The sequence below is a fragment of the Bombus affinis genome, chromosome 12, assembly GCF_024516045.1.
Source record: "Bombus affinis isolate iyBomAffi1 chromosome 12, iyBomAffi1.2, whole genome shotgun sequence".
NCBI classification, from domain to species: Eukaryota; Metazoa; Arthropoda; class Insecta; order Hymenoptera; family Apidae; genus Bombus; species Bombus affinis.
The window spans coordinates 7,768,275-7,791,991 of NC_066355.1; the positions used below are offsets into that span (position 1 = coordinate 7,768,275).

Consider the following 23,717-nt stretch of genomic DNA (forward strand, 5'->3'; position numbering starts at 1 on the left):
CCACGACATCATGAAGAATGTCCAAACATGATCTTGAGGATAAAATCTGGTAAAAATGTCATTTACTTAAGGGGAAGTAGTCCTAAAGACTTTAGAATTACTTGAACAGTTACGACCTCTTCCGTCTTTTACATCTGTTCCATCGAAGTATGTCGTGTTTCTGCAGTTCTTGATCGTCGAATTAAGGCCACGTGCGCAGATTTTACTACTTTAACTGCAGTACGTCGTATACACGGCGAGTTATATTTGCTTATTCGAAGTACTCCGCGTAAACACTCTTCCTAATATTCCAAAAAGGAAGAAACGACATCTCGACGTACGCTCAAAGTATTCAGGAAATCAAGGTTCGAGCAAATTACGAAAAACCATTACATTTGAGGTAGAATTTTTGTCTTTTATGGCGGTAAAACGAACTATCCCTTAGGGGTTCTGTTAATCTTAGCAGGTACGGGCTTTGCGACCCCAGCGCCCCGAGCAAATAGAGCCGACTATTTGCAAAATCGCAGTCCTAAAGCGTAATCTGCCTAAAGTCTTCGCCCTTCGACTTTACCAAAAGGATGGTAACGACATTTGACAGTTTTGAGCGAAACCACAAAGCAATAGTCAGAAGCTTAGCGTAAAATCTTATTTTAATGTTCAAAGAAAGCAAAGAAAAAATAAGAAGAAGACAGAACACGTCGATCTACACTGTAACCAATCGAAAACCATGACACTCCGAGTGTAGTTTTTACGTCTGTAAATTAGTGGGCAAATAGTAACCCAAGCAAAGTTTTACATTGAATGAGCCACGAGCCAGGAACGTAAAGCAAATTTGTCGACGGTCGGCTTGCGGATATCCCCTTACGAATAGCTTCCAGGAAGCTGTCGTTTCTCGAAACGTCACCGTTTGGTTCGTTCTGCGTCGCGCGACCATCGCACGTGCGCAATATCTCGATCCTACGTGTAACTACACGTGCACAAAACGTTGTTGTGTTCTGAAATCCTCGAGTTGCAGGTCGTTGCTAGACGCCGCAGTGCGCACCATTTTGCATTCCGGAAGCCTTCTCATCTTTCCAAAGCAAATGTTTAACCTCGATACTGTCACGAAATAAGATTGAGCACGGCGACTCACGTGTCGCGATATTGTTAAAAAATGGCGATACGAACACGGATGATATTTCCGATTTTTTCTTTTTCTACATATCTCCGGATGGTTGCAACGAACGAAGCGTTCTATTCAATGGAGTTTGAACGCACGTTCGTACGATGTGCGAGGAAGAATAGTTGGGCGCGACGCGTGAAAGAGAAATCTAGTTGAAACACTTGTTACCAGAACTCATTTCGCGTGATTGATGTCGCAAATGGGTTCCGATAGCTCGGTTTTGCCGCGATTTCGATCGGCAAACAGCTGCTCTCGAACGCGGCGAATTATTCTCGCGTTTCCGGAGCTTGCTTGCTCGATCAGCGCGGAATGTCTGCGCAAACAAAGATCGCGTATGATAGAAATATTCTATCGCTTCTCTGGTGTAAATTGCGCGTCACGTGACGAATAGATCAAAATAAGAAGTTACGTATTACAAGCTAGACCCGTACGTTCAATTTTCAAATACGAAACGATAAAAAGAATATAGGGAAAAAAAAGAGAGAGAAGGAAAAAGTCAAGAGAACGATATGATCATAGCGAGGTAGGATGGAGGGTGGTGGCTATCGAACAAAGCTCGCCACTAAAAGAGCAAACGGAAGCGGTGAAATGGTTTTTTTCACGGTTCTAGTGACGCGCGTGATTTTTACGACGATGAAAGTTACGAGCGTGGAAGAATCGAACGACAAGCGTGAAAACGTACTCGATAACAAGGCATCGGACACGATAACTGGCCAGCGTAGCCTGTAAACCAGCCAGTGGCCAGATACGGACGAGCGTAAACTTTCCGATGTCCATCCAGTCCGATCTGGCCGATTTCACAAGGCAGATAACGTGTTCACGTCGTCTGAGAGGACGATACCGGATGGAGCTGGCCCGCGAACACGATGCTTGGCTTTCAGAGAGCAACCGAGGAGCCAGATGAGGACACTTTCCGTGCTGGTGAATTGTTCACCGTCCAGCCACCGTACAGTCTATCTGATTCGTCCCGATACAATGGTCCGCGTAAAATTAGGTAGACCGTCTCTTTCCCTTCTCTTTGTCCCGTTCCCTCCCCTTCCTTCTCACTTTCTCTGTCTTCGTTGTGATTCGTGCCTCCCTCTGTCCCTCCGTGTACATCGCCACTCCGAATATCGATCGCCGGAAGTTAGCCACCGCTAGCCTCTGGATAGTTGCTGGACCCATATTCGGCCGACATCGTCCACCAGAGTTTCGATTATCGTCGTCGTGGAATTTTCGAGAGAAACGTGCATAGGGATCGTCCAGTTTGATAATTTGTTACGATTCGGCTGCTATCCAGATTAATTTCGTAAATTCTCCAAGAATGAGAGAACGATAACATAGTTCGAGAATTTAGTATCTGCATTGTTTAGTATCTGTTTTGCTGGTTTTCTGATTTTACTGTAAGTTTGTGATTCGACAGAAGAATTACAGATTAAGATCCTTTAAACGTCACTGATAAATTGAAGATCAACGATACTTTAATATCTTCGATATCGCGATGCTACGACGAGCAGCGATATTTAGAAAATTTTGAAGATAAACAGGAAACGGGACCTATTACATTCTTTCCTTGTAGTCGTCCCTTTCTGCCTAAATTATATAGGATAAACTGACGCGATATAGTCGGTCGTACGAGTTGTCAGATCGCAGAAGTAACGCGAGAGAATGTCTATAGCCAGAAAATCGTCCAGACAAATACGAAACATCCTGGGAATTGTGGCGTATCAACTGCGAGAGATACGATGGACGCTCGCAGGGAATAGGAAAAGTTACGTCAGTTTCAGGACGAGATACGAGCACCAGTTGCCGACTGGTTTATACATGCGATCGGAATCGGGCAGACTCGTTATCGGTGGCGGTTTGCGTTTTTCCCTGGGACTTCTGTTTTCCGCTTGAATACGATATCGACGTCCGTCGTGAATCGTCGTCGAAACAACGAGTTTGAACAAAACTGTCTTAACAAATTATCGTCCGCCAATTCCAATTACACACGCGCGCACGTATAAATTAAAAGAACGTTTGTTCGTAATTCAAACGAATTGACGAGCAGTAATGGTTAGCCAACTGAATTCGGGGATGCACGCTAAATTATAATTCTATAACTCAGCAACAGGCCAAAAGGAATGGCCGCCTATAGAATTCTCGACCATTTAGATCTCGAAAGCGTGCGTCGAACGCGAGATTCGCGAAAGGCCGGAAATGCAAATGTACCGTCGTAAATTCCTGTGCTCGGGATGCAACCAGTCCCCGTTCTTGCACAAGCCTAGCTAGGCGGGGGAAGTGTAAAGGAAAGTTCGAAAATTTATGTTCAGCAAGGGCGCTGTTAGAGGTGCAGGATCGAGCGTTGCTGTCGCGATTTCAAGGGTTCCCTGTTTGTACCACTTTATTCAAAATAATTTCACCCTCTCGTTGACCGAATCATTGTCTTTGGAAGCTTTCATGGCCAGCTAAGTATCGCTAGCAGATAGTACATCCATCGACTTTCAATCGATTTTGTCAGCCTCGGATGGCTGAAAAAGACCGTCCAGCGTCTTGAACAAAACCAATTGAGACCCGTTTGCCCATCAGTTTTTCTCTCCTTTTCTCGTCGCAGAAAAATTAAAAAAAATTTACTTCTAGAAAAATTTACTAAATGTCTAGGTGGACAATTTGTAAAGTACAAATTGAATAATAATAAAAAAGATAACTGATGTTTATTTGGGAAAATTTTACTAGCCCCCATAAAAACAGTTCTCCAACCTTAGAAAGTCTACGCCGATTTTTAACAACCCGACTAATTGGCCATTTGTTTCCCAGGCTTCCCGTTGCCTAACACTATGTAGATTCGTTCTTGTATTAGCATAATACCCTTCGTGGTAACTGCACTTCTCTTCTCCTACCTGCTAGAATTGTTGTACTCTATATAAAATAGTACGTTTTATGAAAGGAACTTGGTCGATGTGACTTTTGACTGTAACGTTGGTAGTAGTACTTTTGGTAATTTTATTTTTACACTGCCTGTGCGAGAGCTCAATCTTTTCGAAGAAATTCACTAGCGAAACTTTATCTTGATGTAAATGACCTGACGGTGAAGAATAAAAGCTGATACTTTAGACTTCCGTTCGACCAACACGAGCGAAAGTCTCCGATCCAACGTAATTAGAAGATTTAACCGAATGAAAAATTGGCATGTTCCGAAAATAAGTTCACGGGACCATGAGAATTTCTGCTGGTGAAAAAATGGCGACAAAATTCCATACAAAAGTGAGGGCGGAAGGACGATCTTTCGCACAGAATTAATGGCAATTAGTCAGACCCGTACAGCTGGTAGGCGTGGCATGCCCTGTCGACACGCTTGAGTCTAGAACGAGAAAACAACGTGGAATGGTATATAGTACGCGAGATTCGAACAGGGACAGAAAGTCGACAGTTAGAAAGTCGAAAGGAAACGAAAGGTTTTGGAAGGGATGGAGAAGACGAAGGAGTCGTTGCCGATTACCTGCTCGTTCCTCTGGGTGTTCTTGCCACGATGGTCATAAACCAAGCATCGAGGGTGGACACTTTTATGGTCGGTAGCTTTGTCTAGCTACGGCCTGGCTACGTTATGGTCGCAGTATCCTTGCAATACAGCCCTTTACAAGGGTGAGAGACAAGCCGGAATGGGACAACGCGCACCACAGGACAGCCGGGACATTGCCAAGGTTACTGCTGGGCGCTAGGGGAATGGATGGGACGCAAGAAGGAACTCGTAAGGTTTCCACCAACCAACTGGATTGCCCCAATCGATCACCCACTGGCTTTTTTCTGCTCCTTCCATGAACAAGCCGTTTGAACTCTTCACAGCCCACAACCACTCATAAAAGATACCTTGGTCGATTTGTAAGTTCACTCACGGTATCGCGAGACCAGTTGGAGGAATGTAAGTTAAAAAACTTGTCGGCTTGCGGTGGAATGCAAAGAACGCCACAGACATCTTGGGAACTATATTCCAGGCCAACTTGGTACACTTGGTTAACTTGGGAAATTTCGCAAAAGAAAATGTTCCGTCGATGTTTCTCTAGGTAGACAGACGAATGTATCGCTGCTGTTTATAAGTTTGTATCGGGATACTTGCTGACGTTGCGCCAGCGATGATAATTGTGACAGATTATTAGAGAGACGAGCGATCGAATTTCTAAAAGAGATCGTAAGAGAATAACTATTTGGCAATTACGTATCGTCCATTACCTTCTGCTTGAAACCTCACGGAGGAAATTTTAAACAAATTAGACAGGAAATTCAGAGGAGTTTCGTTCCTGGAATGCATGGAACTAAGTATACGCTACAAGTAACTAGTCAAATGGTCTTCTGTTGTCGAATACAGATCGCTTCAGAACCGTTTACGGCCAAATGTAACGAATTACGAGGCAAATTAATTAACTTGACACAAATATCCTACCTTATCGTATTCTCGAATAGTTTGACGTGTATAGGGAATCTTGGATATTAGGGGCGGCAAACGTCAATCTTCTATCCCGAAATTCCAGGGCTCGTCTTATTTTTTTCTGCCAGAGATATTGACAAGTATCGATGTCATTAGCATTCCGATCGATCCGTTCCCTCGCCTTAATTTCTGACGGGCATTAAGACAGACGGAACTGATGGGTCCGGACAGAACGAGTGGTCCTGCCGGTGCAGGATCAGGATCAGGAGGAATCGAGGGATTCGAGCGGCTTGCTCCCCCGTTGCGAAGCACGGCGGACTTCAAAGAAGCCGGAGACTTCATCATCGATACTGGGTCCTGATCACTGCCGACAGATTAGACGCCTCTACCGTTCTTTTCTCTTTCTTTTTTCTCTCGCTCTTCCACCCGCGACCTTCGTCGGCGTGATTATAGATAGATACATCGATCTTCGACGGCTGCTTCTCGAGCTCTTTGGACACGTACGGGTTTCGTGGATGTCGCAACCGCGCTGAAACGTCCTGACATCGTTCCTCTTCAAAACACGATCGTTCCACGACGATATCAATTCTCGGAATCGGGTGTCGAAGAATTTTTTAAACACACCCCGGTTTATAATTACTTGGTCGCTTTTTGATAGTACACAAAATACGGTAATCGATCCAAATCGTTAAGGGAACGATTAATCGAGCGTAATTTTGCATTCGTGGTCAGTTAAGAGTTTCACATTGTCCGCAATAATTTTCCAACAGATCGGAAGAAAATTCGGTGAAATTCATATGTATCTGGTAAATCTGAAACGGAAGCTAGCGTGAAATAACAGCAAATGGAATAGGAAGGTCGACGATACGAATTCCAGAATGTGTTAAAGCAATAATCGAGAGAAGTTATAGCGCGCATGAACGAGGAAAACTGTAATCTTATGATAAATATTGCTCTTATGGTTAAGAACGACATGGTAGCGACCCATCATCAAGCGGATAACAAAATTAATCTGTTCTTGAACAGTTCTTCTTACTTTTGGGTCTTTTTACGTAAGCTAAATGCACCAAACGGAATATGTATTTCTAAAGACTGTTTCCGAGGATTTACGATATAATACATTAAACGCGCGGAAGAAGGAGAAATTCCATGAAGCTTGCCACGTAATTTTCTCGAGGCATTTTGCCACCGCATCGTCGCGACTTCGGCCGCTTCTCTCGTGAGAATTTCGAGCCGAACACTTCTAGAACGTAATTGCTCGTCGAACCGCAGCTCGCACGCGGAAGTAAGGAAACCGAGCAGAAGTTAAAGGGTAGACGAAGAAGTTCCGAGCCGCGAGTACTCTTCGTTCGAGTAAGAAGAAGGTGAAGAAGAAGAAGAAAATGAAGGAGAAGAAGAAGCAAAGGGAGATGAGAGGTAGAGAAAGAAGAAGAGGAAGAAGAAGAAGAAGAAGAAGACGGAGAAAGTTTTCATTTGCAGAGGGACGGAGGTCGGGGCCAATGGCGGCTTTAAATCGTTCGCAATTGAGAGGCGTCGTTTCTCCCCCCTCGTAGTCCTCTTTCTCTCCAGAAGACTCACCGGAAATCGGCCGATCGAGAAACAACCTGTTGACCGGCTCTTCACGAACGTGAAATCCTACGATTGCTCGCAAACCGTGTAATCGTTAACCTATTTGCTCGTGTTCTATTATTATATCGAGAGTTATTGTATTGGATTTTATCATTATATCGGATATTTCAGGATTCCTTCAACGCTTTAACCCTTATACAATATAACAGCAGAGAGATTCAAGAATCGTGTCACACGTGATGCTATGAATTTCGTGTCTTAAACGTTATCATACGTAGAATGTAGACGTTCGTGCATGGGAAGTTTGAATTAGAAGTAGAAGTTTCTGTACAAGTGGACAGAATACACGTAATATGCAAAAGTATATACAATAAAATATCGTTTCCTACGTGATCTCCAGAAATGCGAAGAATTTCGAGGATAAAGAAATATTTTCTAAATCATTTATACCGAATTTTTCAGCATTTCGTTGCATCATCGAAGAATCCGCTTTAAGACTTCCGGAGAACCAGCGCGAAGTAAGGGTTAAATTTCGTCAACAACGGATTGTTCTCTGACGCTGCATCTAATCGGCTTAGCTGCCACCTGTAGCCCTGAAAAGCTCAAGGGACAGGATGCTACCGTCCGTTAGGGTAACGTTCTCGGAAAGAAAATTGCGTACACGATTCTGACACCTGTGACAGGTAGTTCTCGAGTATTTGCACTGCAATACGAATCCCAAACTTAGAAACAACGGTAAAGTTTCAGGTCGAATGTTCATATTTAAGCATTTCCTGCAGAGTACTCTAGAGTATGCAGTGTTTCTCGTAACTATGTAAAAGTTATGAGCTGATTTTTATAACAAAATAAGCAAATTACGATAGTTGACATATTTATGTTCAATAAAGTGGCATATTTTTGAACCGTAATAACGTATATATACATATGTATTTTCTCTAACGTTTAAATTACAAATGTTTAATTAATTCCTCGTTTCTCTCGGCTGGTAGCTTTCAAAATGGCCAAGCCTGCTTCCATTGTCCTGGCGAACCTCGACGAATATCACGTCGTTTCACGATTCCGCAAGTCAACGATGAACTTTGAGGAATCGCCGATTGTAACGAGCTTTTAAGGCGGCGTGCAATTCCGTGAAAAATCTTTGCACCTTCGGTAGAATGACGTTGCAGCATCGAGGGAGGCTCGTTGCACCGACTGCGCACGGACTCGTTTGGCTACACAAGCGGGGCGTTCCTGGCGAACAAGCGCAAGTGTAGCTGTTTTTCTCGGCCGTCGGAGCAATGAGCGGTGGCTCGATAAGTCACGGATAAAAATGGGCGATTTTACGGCGCTGCCCTTTGTGGTCGATGAATTCCGCCTCTCGATGATAATACGCGGTGATACGTCTCTATCATCATTCGTGAATTGTTACAAGCTATCGACAGTGTGTTATTAAAACGCGGGCGCCACGATTTTGCTGCGAGAGCTTCACGGTCCATTCGACGAATAGAAAAACGTTTATTAGCGGTGGACTGGAATTTTTTAAAATCATCTTCGATATCCTTTTTTTCTGAATTAATTTTTTGCCAACTAGACGAGTACAGCTGAAACGGGTTCGGCGTTTATTTTTTTCACGGAGCTCCACAGAGATGAAAGTCGTTGGAAAGATTTTATCAAGAGACTGAACGACACATCGCTGCCGGCCATTTGCTGTTCAGGAAACGCAACCGCCGTGCAAAACTGCACGTAGGATGCACTGAATCGTAGACACTCGCGAGAGTTTCGCATAAGAGGGCCGGCAATATTCACGAGCACAAGCAACCAGGCACTCGAATAACCCGTCGGCCACTCGAAACCAGCGGAACTGGCGATATTCCAACGTATGCGCATGCATGGAAGGTCGAGTGCACGCTTTTCTTCCTCCTCCTCTTCCTCTCCCCTTCGCCCTTTTTCCCTTTTTTCTTTATATTCCATCGATCTGCCGCGAAAATATCGCCGGCCAATCGCGCTGATTCTTCCGTGCTATGAATCGCGAAAGCGGCTGTTGATCGATCGATCGAGGTCAGCGCGAGTTTTGCACGATTAAAAAACGCTTAAATCCCATGCAACGTGTAATTAACGAGGGAAAATTTCGTGCGCAGAGATTCTGAGCGGAGGGGAAAAATTCATGTTAAATTCTTGATGGAGGGATAATCGTTTGTTAAGAATGCATCCTGAATTTATGCAACCATAATTGTTGGATTAGAATCGAATGGTTTTCTCGCTGAGGTTGGAAAGATAAATGGAACACAGGCTCGAGAGCCGACGTGGTTGGGACACGACCGCGTGTACGATAATTATCAACCACCTACGCAATCGTTAAGAGTAAACCTCGTTATCCGGATGCGAAAGAGCCGAGCGAAACTCTCGAGATCTCTCGAGTAAGCGGCAGGCGTTAGTCTGTTACTTATCGTTAGCCTGGGAAAAATGGTAATCTCTTGACTGCCGTTTCAGAAAATTGAAAAATTACCTCGTTGCTCTTTGTTAATCGAATAGAATAATTCCGCTATTTTATCTCGGTTCGCTGATCCTTCCAATTGTCCATCCTAAAATCATACTCTTGAAATGACGATACAAAGGTTAGTTTAACGCTAGAATTACCAGAGTGAGAAAAATAATCAATCGGTCGTTTTATTTTTTATAGAAAATCTACAGCTATATGACGATGCATTTTTAGAAAGTGGAATAATTTCTTGCTAATTTAATTACAGAATCACAGTCATTTATTCGTTATATCAGAAGGCCACACTATTCTGCGAGGACATTTTTAACACTTACAATTACCACGTGTTTAAAATATCTACTACTCCTGCTGTATACCATTTCCCTCTTTTCTTTTTTTTTCTTTTTTTTTTTTTACTAAATATACATTTGCTGTAAATATCATTCCAGTAGCTTCTAGTATTCTCTATATACATTTTCAGATTGATTTCAAATTTCTACCTGTTTCGCATTTTAAAAGTGTTCTAATGTAAATGTCCAAATACATTTTTCCATAAATACAAACAATAGCGTTTCCGTCGTTTGAACTGCTTGGTACAAGTTTATACATTAGTCGTGGGTAGTTCTGGCGTTAACAAACGAGCGTCACCGTGATCGCGACGAGCAGCAAAGCTCTATGTGGAGAGCTGGAATCGATCGATTTTCGGCTGGTGTTAAGGCACGTCTACACCTGCGAAATCGGAATCGCGATCTCCGGCAGGCCGCGGCGTCCAGCCTGGAAACTGATAAATTGCGACTTCCGCCTGCGTTTCGATCGTGCCGCGTAATTTCCTGCGGAGTAGCTGGCTATGATGGAGGAAGAGGGGGACAGGCTGGAAGCCAACGGCGATCGGAAATTGGCCCGATGACATTGATTAAAGCGTTTAGCGGCGGCGACAATGTCGTAATTATTAATCGGTGACGACGCCGCGCCAAGATTCCTGATTTCGCTGCACGCTGTCTCTCGATACTTGAATTACTATCGTGCAATCGATCATCGCTACTCTTCTTCTTCACCCTGCTTTCAGATTTTTGCTTCTTTCATCGGAAGATTTCACAGATGCTCGTTCATCGTGCGCGTTAGTCCTAATCGCGGTTTTCTAATTCTTAGAACCGATCACGTTTTCGTTTCAGCAAATGAAGGAAGTTTTAATGGTTTGCGAGAAATTTTGTTACGGAGTTGAAGATAAAAAATTGTGCATACGAAGAGAAACGCGAATGTCAAATTTTTCATGCTTACGAAAAAAAGCTTTAAAATTCAGTATGTCGTTAATCGATCCCGTTGTTATCAAATGTTGTCTTCCTATTCGGTCTTGAAGAGAAGTACGTGCCTTTTCCTTTGACATTTTAATAATTTTGCTTCTTAATCGTTGTATGTTCGGTTTCTTGTCTAAAAATTCGGTGAAAATGTGCTTGAAAGACTTCCTCCGATGATCTTCGTGTCAATAACGATTTTATAATATTCATGTAAAAGCGAAGAAATTTTTTAACGATAGAGAAACACGACCGTATCGAAAATAATCCGAAGAACGCCGCAGGGGAAGAGCATAAGATTCTATTTTTTCCAAAAATTTTCTACCTTTCGTTTCAAGGAATTGAATGAAATTTGTTTTAAATACCTAAAGACAGAAAGAAATAATTTCTAGTGCAGGAACCTTTCGATCAAACGCAACCGGTCGAGAAATTAATTACGTGGCGGCAGCCGGAATAATTAATACTGGCTTTGATGCCGGGTATACAGGTGCGTTTCTAATCTCTAACAGAAATATAATCGATCCCGCGGGGTGGCCGTCGCGAGATGGCCGCCGCGAGGGAGATAATAGCGCGAAAGAAGCCCGGGAAAAAATAAAGGAAAACAAAAGGGAATAAGGAAGCTGCCCAGTCATCGGGCAAACGAGCTGATATTTTCGCACCTCTCTCCCCCAACAGGTCCCCAGGTAGATGTCTGCAATGAATTTCACGCTACCTGGCGAGTGATGAAAATTTTCGGCAAGATCCGATAAAGGAAGGAAACTGGGAATAAACAGCGATAAAAGTTACGATGTAGAATGTACGCGAGCAGATAGAACAGAGTAAATAATGCAACCTATAGCAATATCCATAACTAAGAACAAACACTATCCTCTCGTTCAATATTGTGTGAATTGAAGAAGGAAAGACTCGGAGAACAAAAGCAAATAGAAATATTGATTAAAGCAGCGGAATAAAGGCGTAATAACCCTGACAGAGAAGTCTGCAAATGAAGATAAAGAACTGTACGAAGTGTGCCACCAGTAATCGACGAGAAATCAGTGAAAAAATAGCCGCCTAAGGTGCAACGACACGAGGCTCGTAGAAAAATAATGGACACGACCATTTGGAAGAAAGATGCGAAGTACCGAGAAGAGGGAGTAGAAAACGCGGCAGCCGCTGCACCAACATCGCCACCAGAAGAAGAAGAGGAAGAAGAAGAAGAAGAAGAAGAAGAAGAAGAAGGAACTTGGTAGAGAAGAAGCAGCCGATTTATTGGCGAGTTTAAAAGAGCTCGGACCCTCGACATAACTCAGCATTCGTCTGATGTTGACTGAGTGGCCGACTCGCGGCTGCCAGAGGCGCGGATAGCTACGTACCTGGGCTTCGCTCGTCGTCGGCTACCTCGTCTGCCAATCAAGAAGCATTCAACGGTACTAAGTGGCTCGGCTTAATTAAGCGCGCACGGACCAGACGCTGGAGAGGAGAGGGAGCAAGGAAATTGCAGGACGTTTCGACGGACGGCTCGTTGCATCCTGAAAAATATGTTTCCCTCGGCGAGACTGTGGCGTGGTGCGATCTCGCGGAAAATCGCCTAGACAGCGGCCGGCTTTTCTTTGAATTTTTCTCTACCTCTTGCTCGCCTCCCTGCCACTCTCTATCCACCGCTCTGCATTTCCTGCGTCCGTTTATCTTCTCTTTTTTCGTTCGCCGCCAAAGGATCGCTGTTCCAAACGGCACTCGGGTCAAAGGAAATCACTGGTCGCTTCGTTTCCCTTTGTTCCGCTGACGACTCGCGAATAGTTTTGGAAAATTGCCTCTGTGTACCCTGTTTTACGCGTGAATGACCGTCTTGCGCGCGTTTGACACTGCCGTGTGTTTTGAAAGAGCGATTATCTGGTACGTTCGCAGAATTCGCTGGCATTCGTCAATTCCATCGCGACAATCACGAAACAGACGGTCGTGAAAATTCGGTTCGTTTAAAAAGAAACGGAATCGGAGGATTAAAAAACAAAAAAAAAAAAAAAAAAAGAAGGAAAAAAGTAAGCAACGCTTGAAAAGCTTTGGAGATCTCGCGAGCGTACACGGGGGAATATCCATGGCGTAATCCAGCGTGTCATTCGATTGGCCGGCGTAATTAAATCGAATGACGAGCCAATAAAATATTTATGGAATCGTATGCGAGTGCCGAGCCGCACAATCGACCTCAAACCCCCCGTGCTCTTTCCCCGATGGTTACACGATGTTTACCCCTCGGCAACCCCCTAGAGGGCTGCTTCTGCGTTCACGCATACATCCATGTATATATCTACACATGCATTATATTGCACCAGGAGGAACGCGGAGAATGTTCTTCGATCGAATCCCCTAGCGTGGTGGTCCTATTAACGCCTCTATCCCTCTCTTCGTTTCTCTTCCTGTCATTCCAGTCGCCTCACTTTTTCTCCATCGTCATCTCGACTGCTCCATTCGTTTTCTTTCTTCTACATCTTCACTCTTTCTCTCTCTTTCTCTCTTTCTCTTCCTTTCTCCGCTCGACGATTTCGATCCTCTCGGTTACGGGCAATTTTTTTCTCCCATCGTCTGAAGTGTCAAAGCACGCCGGGCGCGTGCTCGCTGGACGCGAAGGGCGAATTAATAATCTCACTGATGCAGGCGTTGAAGAATATCCTATTCAGTGATCGCGATTAGGACCGCTTCTCTCTCTTTCCTCGCTCGACTCGCGTGATTGCATTGGCCGTGAAACGAACCCATTGAATTACCCCTTGCGTGCCTTGCCCGCTCGATCGACCAACGAGCTACTACTCTGTCTTTCCTAGATCGTGACTCGTAAGAAAACTGCTCGTTCTCTGCTAGATATTCGTCTCTTGCAAACTGAAATTTACAAGAATTAACAACGAACTGGATACGCGTTCGGTTTGGATTTCCTTCGGCGTTCCTTTCACCTGTTTCAGCGATCCTCGATTCGATCCGGAGGCCCGAACCGAACTGAAGGTCGAGCGCGAATCGAATCGAAGGTCCGATCGTCGTCTCGTTCGACACGCGTGCGATCGTTTCACGATCCTCAGTGACATCGATGACCCTGTTCGCAGCTGTAGAACCAGCCGGGCCCCCCTTTTTCGCGCAGCTGTGCCTCGAGACCTTCGCGTACTAGCATCCCTTCACCCGCAGCTAATCGAGCCTCGCAGATCTCTCGATCTGTATCGTCCCTGGCCTCCTGCGTAATCCTTTCCCAATCGAATTCGCTCTGCACTTTGTCGGGGGTGTATTAAACTGTCGTTAGAAATGGTAGGGTAAGCTCGTGGTTGCTGGTAGAAAATAGAAACAACGAGAACAGTCGTCGAGGATCAACGGTTAACCATGTCGAGCGTTTCGGTAGCCACATTGGTCAGCTTTTTATTTCAATTTATTAATTCCATTGCGTAAGCAATATCGAATTCTCTTGCGTAAGTGGATTCGCGATGAAAGGACGACACAGGTAACGTAAAGTAAATTTGTAAAACAGCGTTTTGTAACATCATCGCTTCTCAATTTGCGATGTTGATCAATGTGGAACAGCTGAACAGCTTCACAGCAGCTCGCTGTAGCGACGTGAACATTGACTTTAACGAGAGTTTACCTGGGAAGGGTATAAAAGAAGGAGATTCGAGAGCTGAGAATATTTCCCAAGATTGAAAGTGGTCGTTCGAAATGGAGCCCCTTAAATCAGCTGCCATAATGAAGTTGCCACCGAGATTCCATCCTAAATTCGGGACTATTATACGCGAGGATCCCATAAATACGTGCATCTCGAAGACGAACGTTCTTGGAAGGATAAAATCTAATATATGCAAATCCCCGCAGCGGGCTGCGTTCGAGATGGCTGTTGAAACAGAGGTTTCGCGGAATCGGCTCGTAATTTACAATCCTCCAAGTGTCGTCTATGCCGTTTGTTTTGCACCTAAAAATTGCTAGCTCGAACCTCTATCCTCCTTCCTCTACAAATTCTCTTCATCATTGTAATTAATCACTGTATCGCTGTAAAGTGTTTCGAAAATACGCACGGCCAAAGGTAAATGACGTTGCGTTGGCGAGCCAATAAAGGCAAACGCATTCGAACGAATTCGTGAGACACGAAATTCTCTGATCAAACGGGAGCCACCAATTAAACCCTTCCAGTCGCATCTCCTTTTATTCAAAGGAATCCGCCAGAGACACAGGGGACGTAGAAAAAGCAAGGGCGAAGGCAAGGAGTTCGTCCATTCTGTTTGTTTTGCTTATCTCAGACAAATTTGCTGTCTTGTAAGCGACACCGGAGGGTCATCTTGACAAACTGGGGTGCTCCTGGGAGGAGCCAGTCGTGTACGGACACACGCGGACAACTTTCGTGCACGTTACTGAAGAATCCTTGGTCCTAAAAGATCAAAACGAGCGACCACTTCTCTCTGTCTCTGTCTGTTCCCTCCTTCTCTCTCTCTCTTTCTGTCTATCCTCCGTCACCTGACCCAAACCCTCGTAAAACTCGACCAACTTTTTTCCTTGAAGAAGCCTGGAAAAGCACGGCAAATGGAAAAGCACGGGAAGCATAGTTATTTATCGCGACGTTGACGCAGAATTTATTGCCGATGATAGGTTCCTGCGAGCGAAATCCTCCCGAAATTCCTTCTCCGTATTGCTCTTCGTCCGTGACTATGGCACGCTGATTTTTTTTATGGACGAAAGATCCTGCGGCGAATCGTTCGATTGTTGGAAAACTAGTACGCTTAGAGTTTCAGATTCTACACGCAGAAAGATAAGATTATTTGAGTCGCCTATGCTTCAATCTTAAAATTCAATTTTGAGACTCGTCGTGAGGTATTATTAGCGAAGTTTGGCGAGTGACAAGGCGAATTACTTGGCTTGATTGAAAGAACCGTACGCATTGTTCGATACACAACCATATTTAATCAATTCCGTCGAATCTGATCCGTGGAAAACGCGAAGAACAATGTCTCGGACGAATCGGAGGCTGCGTTGTTTCTGAGTTCTCGAGCGTACAGTAAAATCGTCCCGATAAATCAAGCCCCTCCCTTAACGCAGGAAGAATTCAATCGGCCATTTATTCCCCTACCGTGGTAATTAATTATTAATTAGGATTACAGCCTCGACCCCGGGGGCGGCCTCTCGACGACGTAACGACTTCCTTCTTCTCCCCGGTGGCAAGATAAACGAGTAAGCCTGGAAGACTTCTAAGTAACTCCATGAATTTTCCGCCGGCACCCTCGGCTCGTGCCTTCGGCAGTGTAGCTTCTAATCATCCCTATCTCCTGGCCACACCCTCGTTTCGTAGCCTGACCACCGCCAAGAAGAACTTTCTCTTCTTTTTCTTCTTCTTTACGTCTCACTCTTCCCTATTCTGGGATAAATATCGTCTCTAATCTGTCGTCTCTTTCTTTTTCTCCCTTCGACGACTTAGCTCTATTCTTCAACGCAAACGCGACGTTCAACCGATGTTACGCGAGGGTGAGTGTCGACGATGAGGCTTAACGAATCTCGAAATGCCTTCTGACACGTATGTCCGGCCGCGTGTCGCACGCGACCTTTTTAAATCGATTCTTCGTCGCTCGTTCCGAACCTCTTCTCCTTCCTCTTCGTGTTTCGTGACGCGAGAAGAGCAACGAAAGCATCGTTTTAAAGACTGTTAGGCGATCTTTTCACCGCGGTGCTGTTTCTTCTTAAAAATTACGTATTGTAATTTGATAAATGTTTAGAAGACGATAGAAATACACGGATCGTTGATAGGAAACAAAGAACGTGTAAGAACATCGTAGACGTTGATAATCGATACGCGACCTTTTCGTTATTTCTCTCTTCGTGAAGTTATGTCGTACGATGCGAAAAATTTAAACGACTCCAAAGAATGTCGTAGGTGGCTTTAATCTCACCTTTGTCTTCGTATCGTAAAATTTGAGAAATTTCGAAGATGTGAGAAACGCACGGGTTAAAGGCTCGCGTGTAAAATTGAATCCCACGTAAGGCGCGAGCCAGTGGCAAGGAAATCGCCGACAGGAAACGAAGGGCGCGAAAGGAGGGAAACGGAAGTAAATCATGCAACCCCCGTGACGACGTCGCGCGATGACAAACGAGCGAGTCGACGTCATCGCGCAAGAAACGTCGGCGACATCTGATAACGACCTTAATCGCATTAAGGCCCAACCCCCCGAGCACCCCGGCCAACGATCCTTCTTCAACCGGTGCGGTGATCGTGTCCCTAATGTCCCGAGAAAAGCAACGCTGCGATTGCGGATAAATCGCCCCCGACAAACTCGCCTAATATATTTCTTTGCCTTCCATTTCGCTCGTTGTCTCGCTAATACAAACGAATATACAAACGCGCGGTCCATTAGGAGACTTTCACGAGTTTCTTCTCTCGTACAAACGCTTTCCATGCTAACCCTCTGAAAGATTAGTTCGTAGTACAGGAAACGTGTTAGTAATATGGGAAAAGAAACGCATACTTGGCCAGTTGAGTAGAATTTTAATTAATGTCAACAATAAGCTAGACAAGAAGAGATACGTAAGCACAATGATTCGTTTGTCAAGTGCATACGTAAATTATCGGTTACGAGTATGTAGATAGTAAGATAGCTTTGGAAAGTTGGATAGTTGAAAGCGAAGGAAACGAGATATTCAGACTCTGCCGTAGGCATACGTATTTTTTATTTGAAGCAGCGTTCAACAACGAAAAAGGATTTGTAACAGAGAGAAAAGTGAAAATCTTCTTCGATCGTATTTGACAGTTTTAGTCAAGCGATAATCTCCAAATTTCATTCGTACATGCGCGAACAAGGATAGCTGCACCTGCAAAAAAAAGGAATAAGAAAAAAAGAATGATAGAAGAATAGATGAGAATAAATGAAACTTCCACCGATATATCGACATGTTGCGATTACGTTAGCGAAACAGCCCTTGGAATATAGAAGAGTGATGCGAATACAAGTTGGAAAAATCGTAGGAGGGGGTTTGTACTATAACTCGATCGCGCAACAATGCGACATTTCATTATTAAGCCAGGTAACATGGTGGCTTGGAGGCGAGCATGATTCAAATTAAACCGGCAAATATTTGGGTATTTTATTTTCGAATGGAGGGGGCTTGCTGGCCGGCGGGAACGTTTTGTTACCTATTCGCTGGCCGGCGAGTTTAATTCGTTTCGTTATAAATACATCAGCAGCGGTCGAGCCTGGGAAATTACCTTTGCCGGCATAATGGCAAAAACACGAAAACCAGTACGGAAATAACGGGCAACGAGGGTAGGGCAGGGGGTTTGGTGGGCTGGCTGCGGGGACCGATTGAATTTTGCGCCTGGCCACGGTTTGAATTATGAAAAATCGGTTCGATATTTCGAGCCAGCCGTACAAAATCGGCCGACCACCGTTCGTTAAAATTCATGCGCGCAATTTGGACTGAATCGCGGCCCTGTTTGTTTCCTTGCCAGCATATTTACGGCTGATCCGCGGCCGGTTCGTGTTCGCTACGCGAAAACTGCGCCTCTCGCCTTCTCTTTCGGGACGCGCCGTTCCGCGAATTATCGTTCAATTAAGCCGAAACCAGCCCCGATCGAACGCGATTACGGATTCTCGCTAATGATTCAATTTAAATAACGAATTTTTCAACTCCTTCCTCTACCTTCTTAATCGCTGGCACGGCAGATTTTCGTGTTCTCTTCTCTCACTTTTCTTTTTCTTTTTCTCTTCGGAAGTCTTCGATAAAAAAGAATTCTGGCCTCTTAAACGTTTAATAGCAGCATGAAAGACTGGCTACGGATCATCGTCGCATTATCGACGAAGATACCGTATCGACGACAAGGATGAAGACGGCTGCAAAGGAGGGAAGAACGCGATAGAAAAAGAACGTTTCGAGTTAAATTGATACTCACGTGACGTGTGTCTCTACCTTCGTAACGTGTGTTCACGCTAGACCTTGTTTGAGATTACGCACGAGTTTCTCGTTCCTGTTCGCCGCTATCAATCATTTAACACTCTCTGACGTTATTCGCAAAAAGCTCGCGTTCCTAATGAATGGTGTAGCGGAGGTATTAAAGTAAGCATAGTTTCAATTACGCTGTCACCGATGACGCGTGTATTCTACTCGTCGGCGTTGAACTTGAAGCTAAGCCGCACGCAATCGCGATGCGACCACCCTGCAGACAGCAACGCGTGTTCTCGCGTCGCGTGTCACGATTTTCTTAATCTCGAATCCACGCCAAATCGATAGAATACCTTGTGCTTTTTACTCATGGCAATATTTAAATGTTTGATCGTTTCGAAGGTGGTTCGTAAATCGAAAGGAGAACGGGTAACTAAAGCGGACGAAAGTTAGGTTGGCTTTCGATGAATCGATTCGCGTTCAGTTAGCACCAAGTTCGACTGACCCGGCTCGACCTGGCACACAAAAAGTTCCTTTACTCTTGTAGGAATTACATACACCAGTCCTTTCACTCTAGCACTTGAAATAGAAACAACGTACGAACGGCGGTCAATTACGGAGAACGCCCGTGTCATTTACAAATCAGAAGAAATTGCAGTATCGGTGACGTCGAATTGGCTGTGAAGTTCGACTCGTAATAATCACAGTGTCACCTGCGCTACACCGGTGTTGGCAATATCGTAACGATAATGTGGCAATAATATCAGGATAACGGGAAGATTATTTGACTAGAACGTCGTAAACGAGAAAGCACGAGAAGGAAAGGAAGTTAAACGGTCGATTATCTAAAGGTATAGCCGTAGCTGGACGCGTAGCGCGTCGTCGTACACGGAACGATTTGTACTTAATTAAGATTACGCGTTGATGAGAACACGCGCGGCACGCGAGCCAAGATATTCGAGGGAGATTAGAGGCAAGCTATGGCCGGCTCGAACGTAGACACATTCTTGTGACGAGGCTTGGCTGCGCTTATGCGTCCCGTAAATTAACCCCTAATGCCGATTTCTTTTTTATCTGATTGCGTTACTCACCATGCCCGAACGGACTCCGAGTAACAGCCGGTGTCTGGATTCAACATTTTGCGATCACTCTCTGCCCTGCAAAAGAAAAGCAAAAATGCTATTTACATAAAGAAATTTCCAATCGAAGATCGCAAGGTTTAAGCTCGTCATTGTTCGTTTTCTTCATATCGCTCGATACCTAAAACGAAATATTTTAACATAGAGGGATCCAAGATGAAAATTGTCCGGTTGATTCGAAGATACAGGTATTTCGAAAGTAGATCGTAAATACGCAGCTTTTTGAGAGACTGTCGAGAGCAAGGAATCAACGATGGTATCGGACATTTTAGCGAAATGTATCGCCAGTGTATATTACAAACGTAAAAATAACGTGAAATTAATGAAACGTTTAATTTGATATAAATATATGTATGTCTTAGTGCAGCTGGCGCATCGCGAATGAACTCGTTTAATTTTACACTCGATATAAGAAACGTAAGTAACGATGATATCACTTTGTACATAATTTCGAGCGAAATGGCTATTCGAATTCCGTTCGTATCAAGAAAACCACGCCCCGATGTTATATATTCACGTCAACTTGCAAACTTTTAATCGAGTATCCAGTAGGCGCCTCTTCGTTATTAATTTTTAATGTGAAACGCAATTGTTGCCTATCTGTCGTTCGTTTCTGCGGTATCGGCTTCACAGGAAGTCGCGTAAAAAATGTACACTCGTTTACGAAAGTAACTAATACAACAACTGGTCATTATCAGGCCGACAAAGTCGAGAGTGGACATGGAATAATGAACAAAGACGATGACAAGGTGCGACAGGGACGCTCGTCGCCGAGCGGGACGTGTGTCGATAAATTTATTTGCATCGCGGTGGTTTTATAATAAAACGAGCCACCGCTTTCGTCGGTTATTCACGCTGGACGATACATTATCCACAGGACGCGAGAAATTTATTCGATACACCCTCCTCCCTCTTCGATTCTTTCCTTCGTCTTCTTTTTATCCCTTATCCGCTCTGTCGCGCGCTCTTTTTCTTCTCTCTTTCTCTTGCCATTTTTTCCTGTTTTATTTAGCGAATGCGGAACACACCGAGTTTCACCGTTATTGTCATCTGTGTATCGTCGATTAAACCGCGTGTCAGCCGACACTCCCTTTCACCATGGGGCAGAACGTTTCCGTGTTACACTGCGCGGGGATAGATAAAAATGTGACGGCTGTCCTTACCGCGAGAAACGGCAGACGACGCGTCGCGAAATTCCAGGGGCAATTTTTCCACGTTCAACGCGACCAACGTTCGCGTCTCTTTCCGTGTCAACTTGCGTCGTTGCTCTTTGATAAAATCACACGCGAAATTTTACCAACTGCTTATGACGTTTCACTTGTTGCTACGTTAACTCGATTAATTCGTTGACGCTTTAATTGCCAGAAAAGTTTCAGTTTCTCTTCTTGCAAACGATATATAATCTTCTATTTAATTTCGTTAGGAACCCGTGCTTGAACAAATTGTAAGTTGTCAAAATCTAAGCGAGCCATACGAGAAATTTAAATGCACAAAAGTATACAGTGCAGTGTACATGATACAATGTATAAAATTTAAAGAACAATGTATATAAAATTTCCAAAGTAAGCTTCTCGCTGTAATATTTAGAAAATGAAAGGAATTCCGAATAAGCTCTTTTATTTTAAATTTTTAGCACTGTTCGTAAAAATCAACATAATATTAACATAGTAACATAATATTCTCCATTTAAAAGAAACACCGATGAATCTTTATCGTAATAAAAACAACAATTCAATTGCGCGCTAGTTATAATTAATTTGCAGATCAATAGCGATAAAAGTATTAATTCCCATCGAATCAAATTATACTTAGACACAATCTATCCCTTCTTATTTTCCGTTAGAGTAGACACAAATTTGCTGTAATAGCGACACCAGTTGTTGTCATGCGCGAATCATTGTTACGTCTTGCGCCGTAACGGTTGGGGGTCGTCGTTACGATTCTCTTATTGATGTTTCGACCGCCGAACGTTTGAGACGCGTACGACTCAAGAGTACAACGAATAACCTCGCCACGATTATACAATTTCATCATTTTGGCGAGCAGAAAGATCATTTGTTAATCTTTTAACAAGATATTCGATATACGATTGAAACGAGAAATCGTGAATATCAACAAGTCTTTGTACATTCTGTTCAAAGGGATATTTTTGAACGTTAGAAGAGTAGAATTTCGCCGAAGATGGCCGAAAGAACGTAGCGCTTATCGTTTGCCTGCTAAATCACAACGTTTCCAACCAATTAGTTCGTTGAATGCACATAAATATTTTATTGAATCAAATTGGATCGCAGGGGAATTCCTGTTTGCTCGTTACAACCCTCCCACCGTCTTCTCCATCCATCTCTACGATTTCCAAGTACAAGATCACGAGTAATCCTTTGATTTTTCAATCAGCTGCGGGCTATTGTTTGCGTGTTGTGACAGCAAGTATTATCGGGTTCGATTATGAGCGGTATTAAGGGTGACTCGTGAGAACCCCATCTGGTTGTGGAAAGGGGGCGGCGAGGACCGCGGTCATCGAGGGTGGAAATCACTGTTCGCTAGCATTACGCATTCATGCACGTCGCTTGCGTGACTATTCGTGTGCTTTGCGTAACTCGTGTCTTCACGTACAGTCCTCTCCAGTAATAGTTCACCCCACGTCCTGCTACACGATAATTTACCAACTAACAATATCAGTAAGTTGACAAGGTACGAGCTGCGAATTATAACATGTATTCTCTGTTGGGATTTTAATATTTTTCATTTAACACGATGAACAGATAATTTATAATTCATAAAATTTACTTTATTTAATTTCACTTCTTTCATTTCACAAATTCGTTACCGCTTTGTAAAGTATTTATTAACTATAATAACGCATTCTAATAATTAGAATCGAAAGACACATGGCTGGGATTGCTTTTACAAAAAGAAGCCTATGTCCAGATTTATCGTCGAATGGAAATTATGCTTTTAAACGTAAAATTAATCTTCATCGTGGCTACACATTTTCGTGATTTAATTAGATACAATTGTGCAACCGTATAATAATACGAACATTTCGTTAAAGCGTTGGAAATTTCGTTAAAAAAATTGAAACGTGTTAAACCAAAATTATGCTACGATATTCTTTCTCTCTTCCTGAAAAAAAAAAAAAAATATGTGAACGTGGACGAGGACCATTTTCGTTTTGAGAACTTCGATTTGTTTTTGAACTATTAGATCCTTACAAATCATCATGAAATTCCACTTTGCTTTCTCCTTTTCAATTTCTGCAAAATCGTTAAGCGGGGATGTCGTTGATCGTCTAAAAGTTGAACATGAATATGAATATCGAAGGAAGTTTCTCTGTTTTCTTTTCGACGCAAGTTTGTCCCCTTGGTGGAATGATATGCAATTATTGCGGAGGACTGTACGTGGGTTGGCGCGCGTATGGGAATGCGAATTCGATGCGGTACCACGCAGTAATTCGAGGGGTCGGTCGGTAGGAATGTGATTTTTGGCTACGAGGGGTGAAACGCCCCCTTCAGCCGTGCGGTTTGCGCGTGACGTTTGAACCCGCCGATTCCTTGCGGTTTTTTTTTTCTTTTTTACTTCCACTCATCGCAATACTTGCTCCCCACGAAATTATTCACTGTGAAAAATCGTGAATCGCAATAACGATACAGTCAAAAAAAGGTATTATTGCACCATCATCCTTCACAGGATCATGACAAATCAAAATACCAGGCGTTCCGGAAGAAAACATGTGTGTTTTTCGTGTTTGAAACGAAATTCAGGGAATTATAGTCTCTTTCTTTGATTAATCAACTATGGAAGAAGTGTCTGTTCATTCGTAATACATTGATATACTTTTCTACAACCACGGTCATCGACGCTTTATACTTTA

The 23,717-nt window shown here is 43.7% G+C and overlaps 1 protein-coding gene across 19 annotated transcripts in view; it reads right to left on the bottom strand.

The window, feature by feature from the left end:
• LOC126922562 (transcription factor Sox-2) overlaps positions 1-23,717 on the bottom strand; it is a 359,193-nt gene that overhangs the window by 31,501 nt on the left and 303,975 nt on the right. For 16 of the 19 annotated variants that reach the window (XR_007712825.1, XR_007712829.1, XR_007712841.1 and 13 more), the window contains one exon: positions 19,799-19,864. The exons of the other annotated variants lie outside the window; for them this stretch is intronic. Coding sequence is in view for 2 of the 16 variants with exons in the window: in XM_050735266.1 (XP_050591223.1) it covers positions 19,799-19,864 (66 nt within the window). In the remaining 14 variants the exon portion in view is untranslated. The remainder of the gene's footprint in view (positions 1-19,798; positions 19,865-23,717) is intronic. 19 annotated transcript variants of the gene reach the window in all.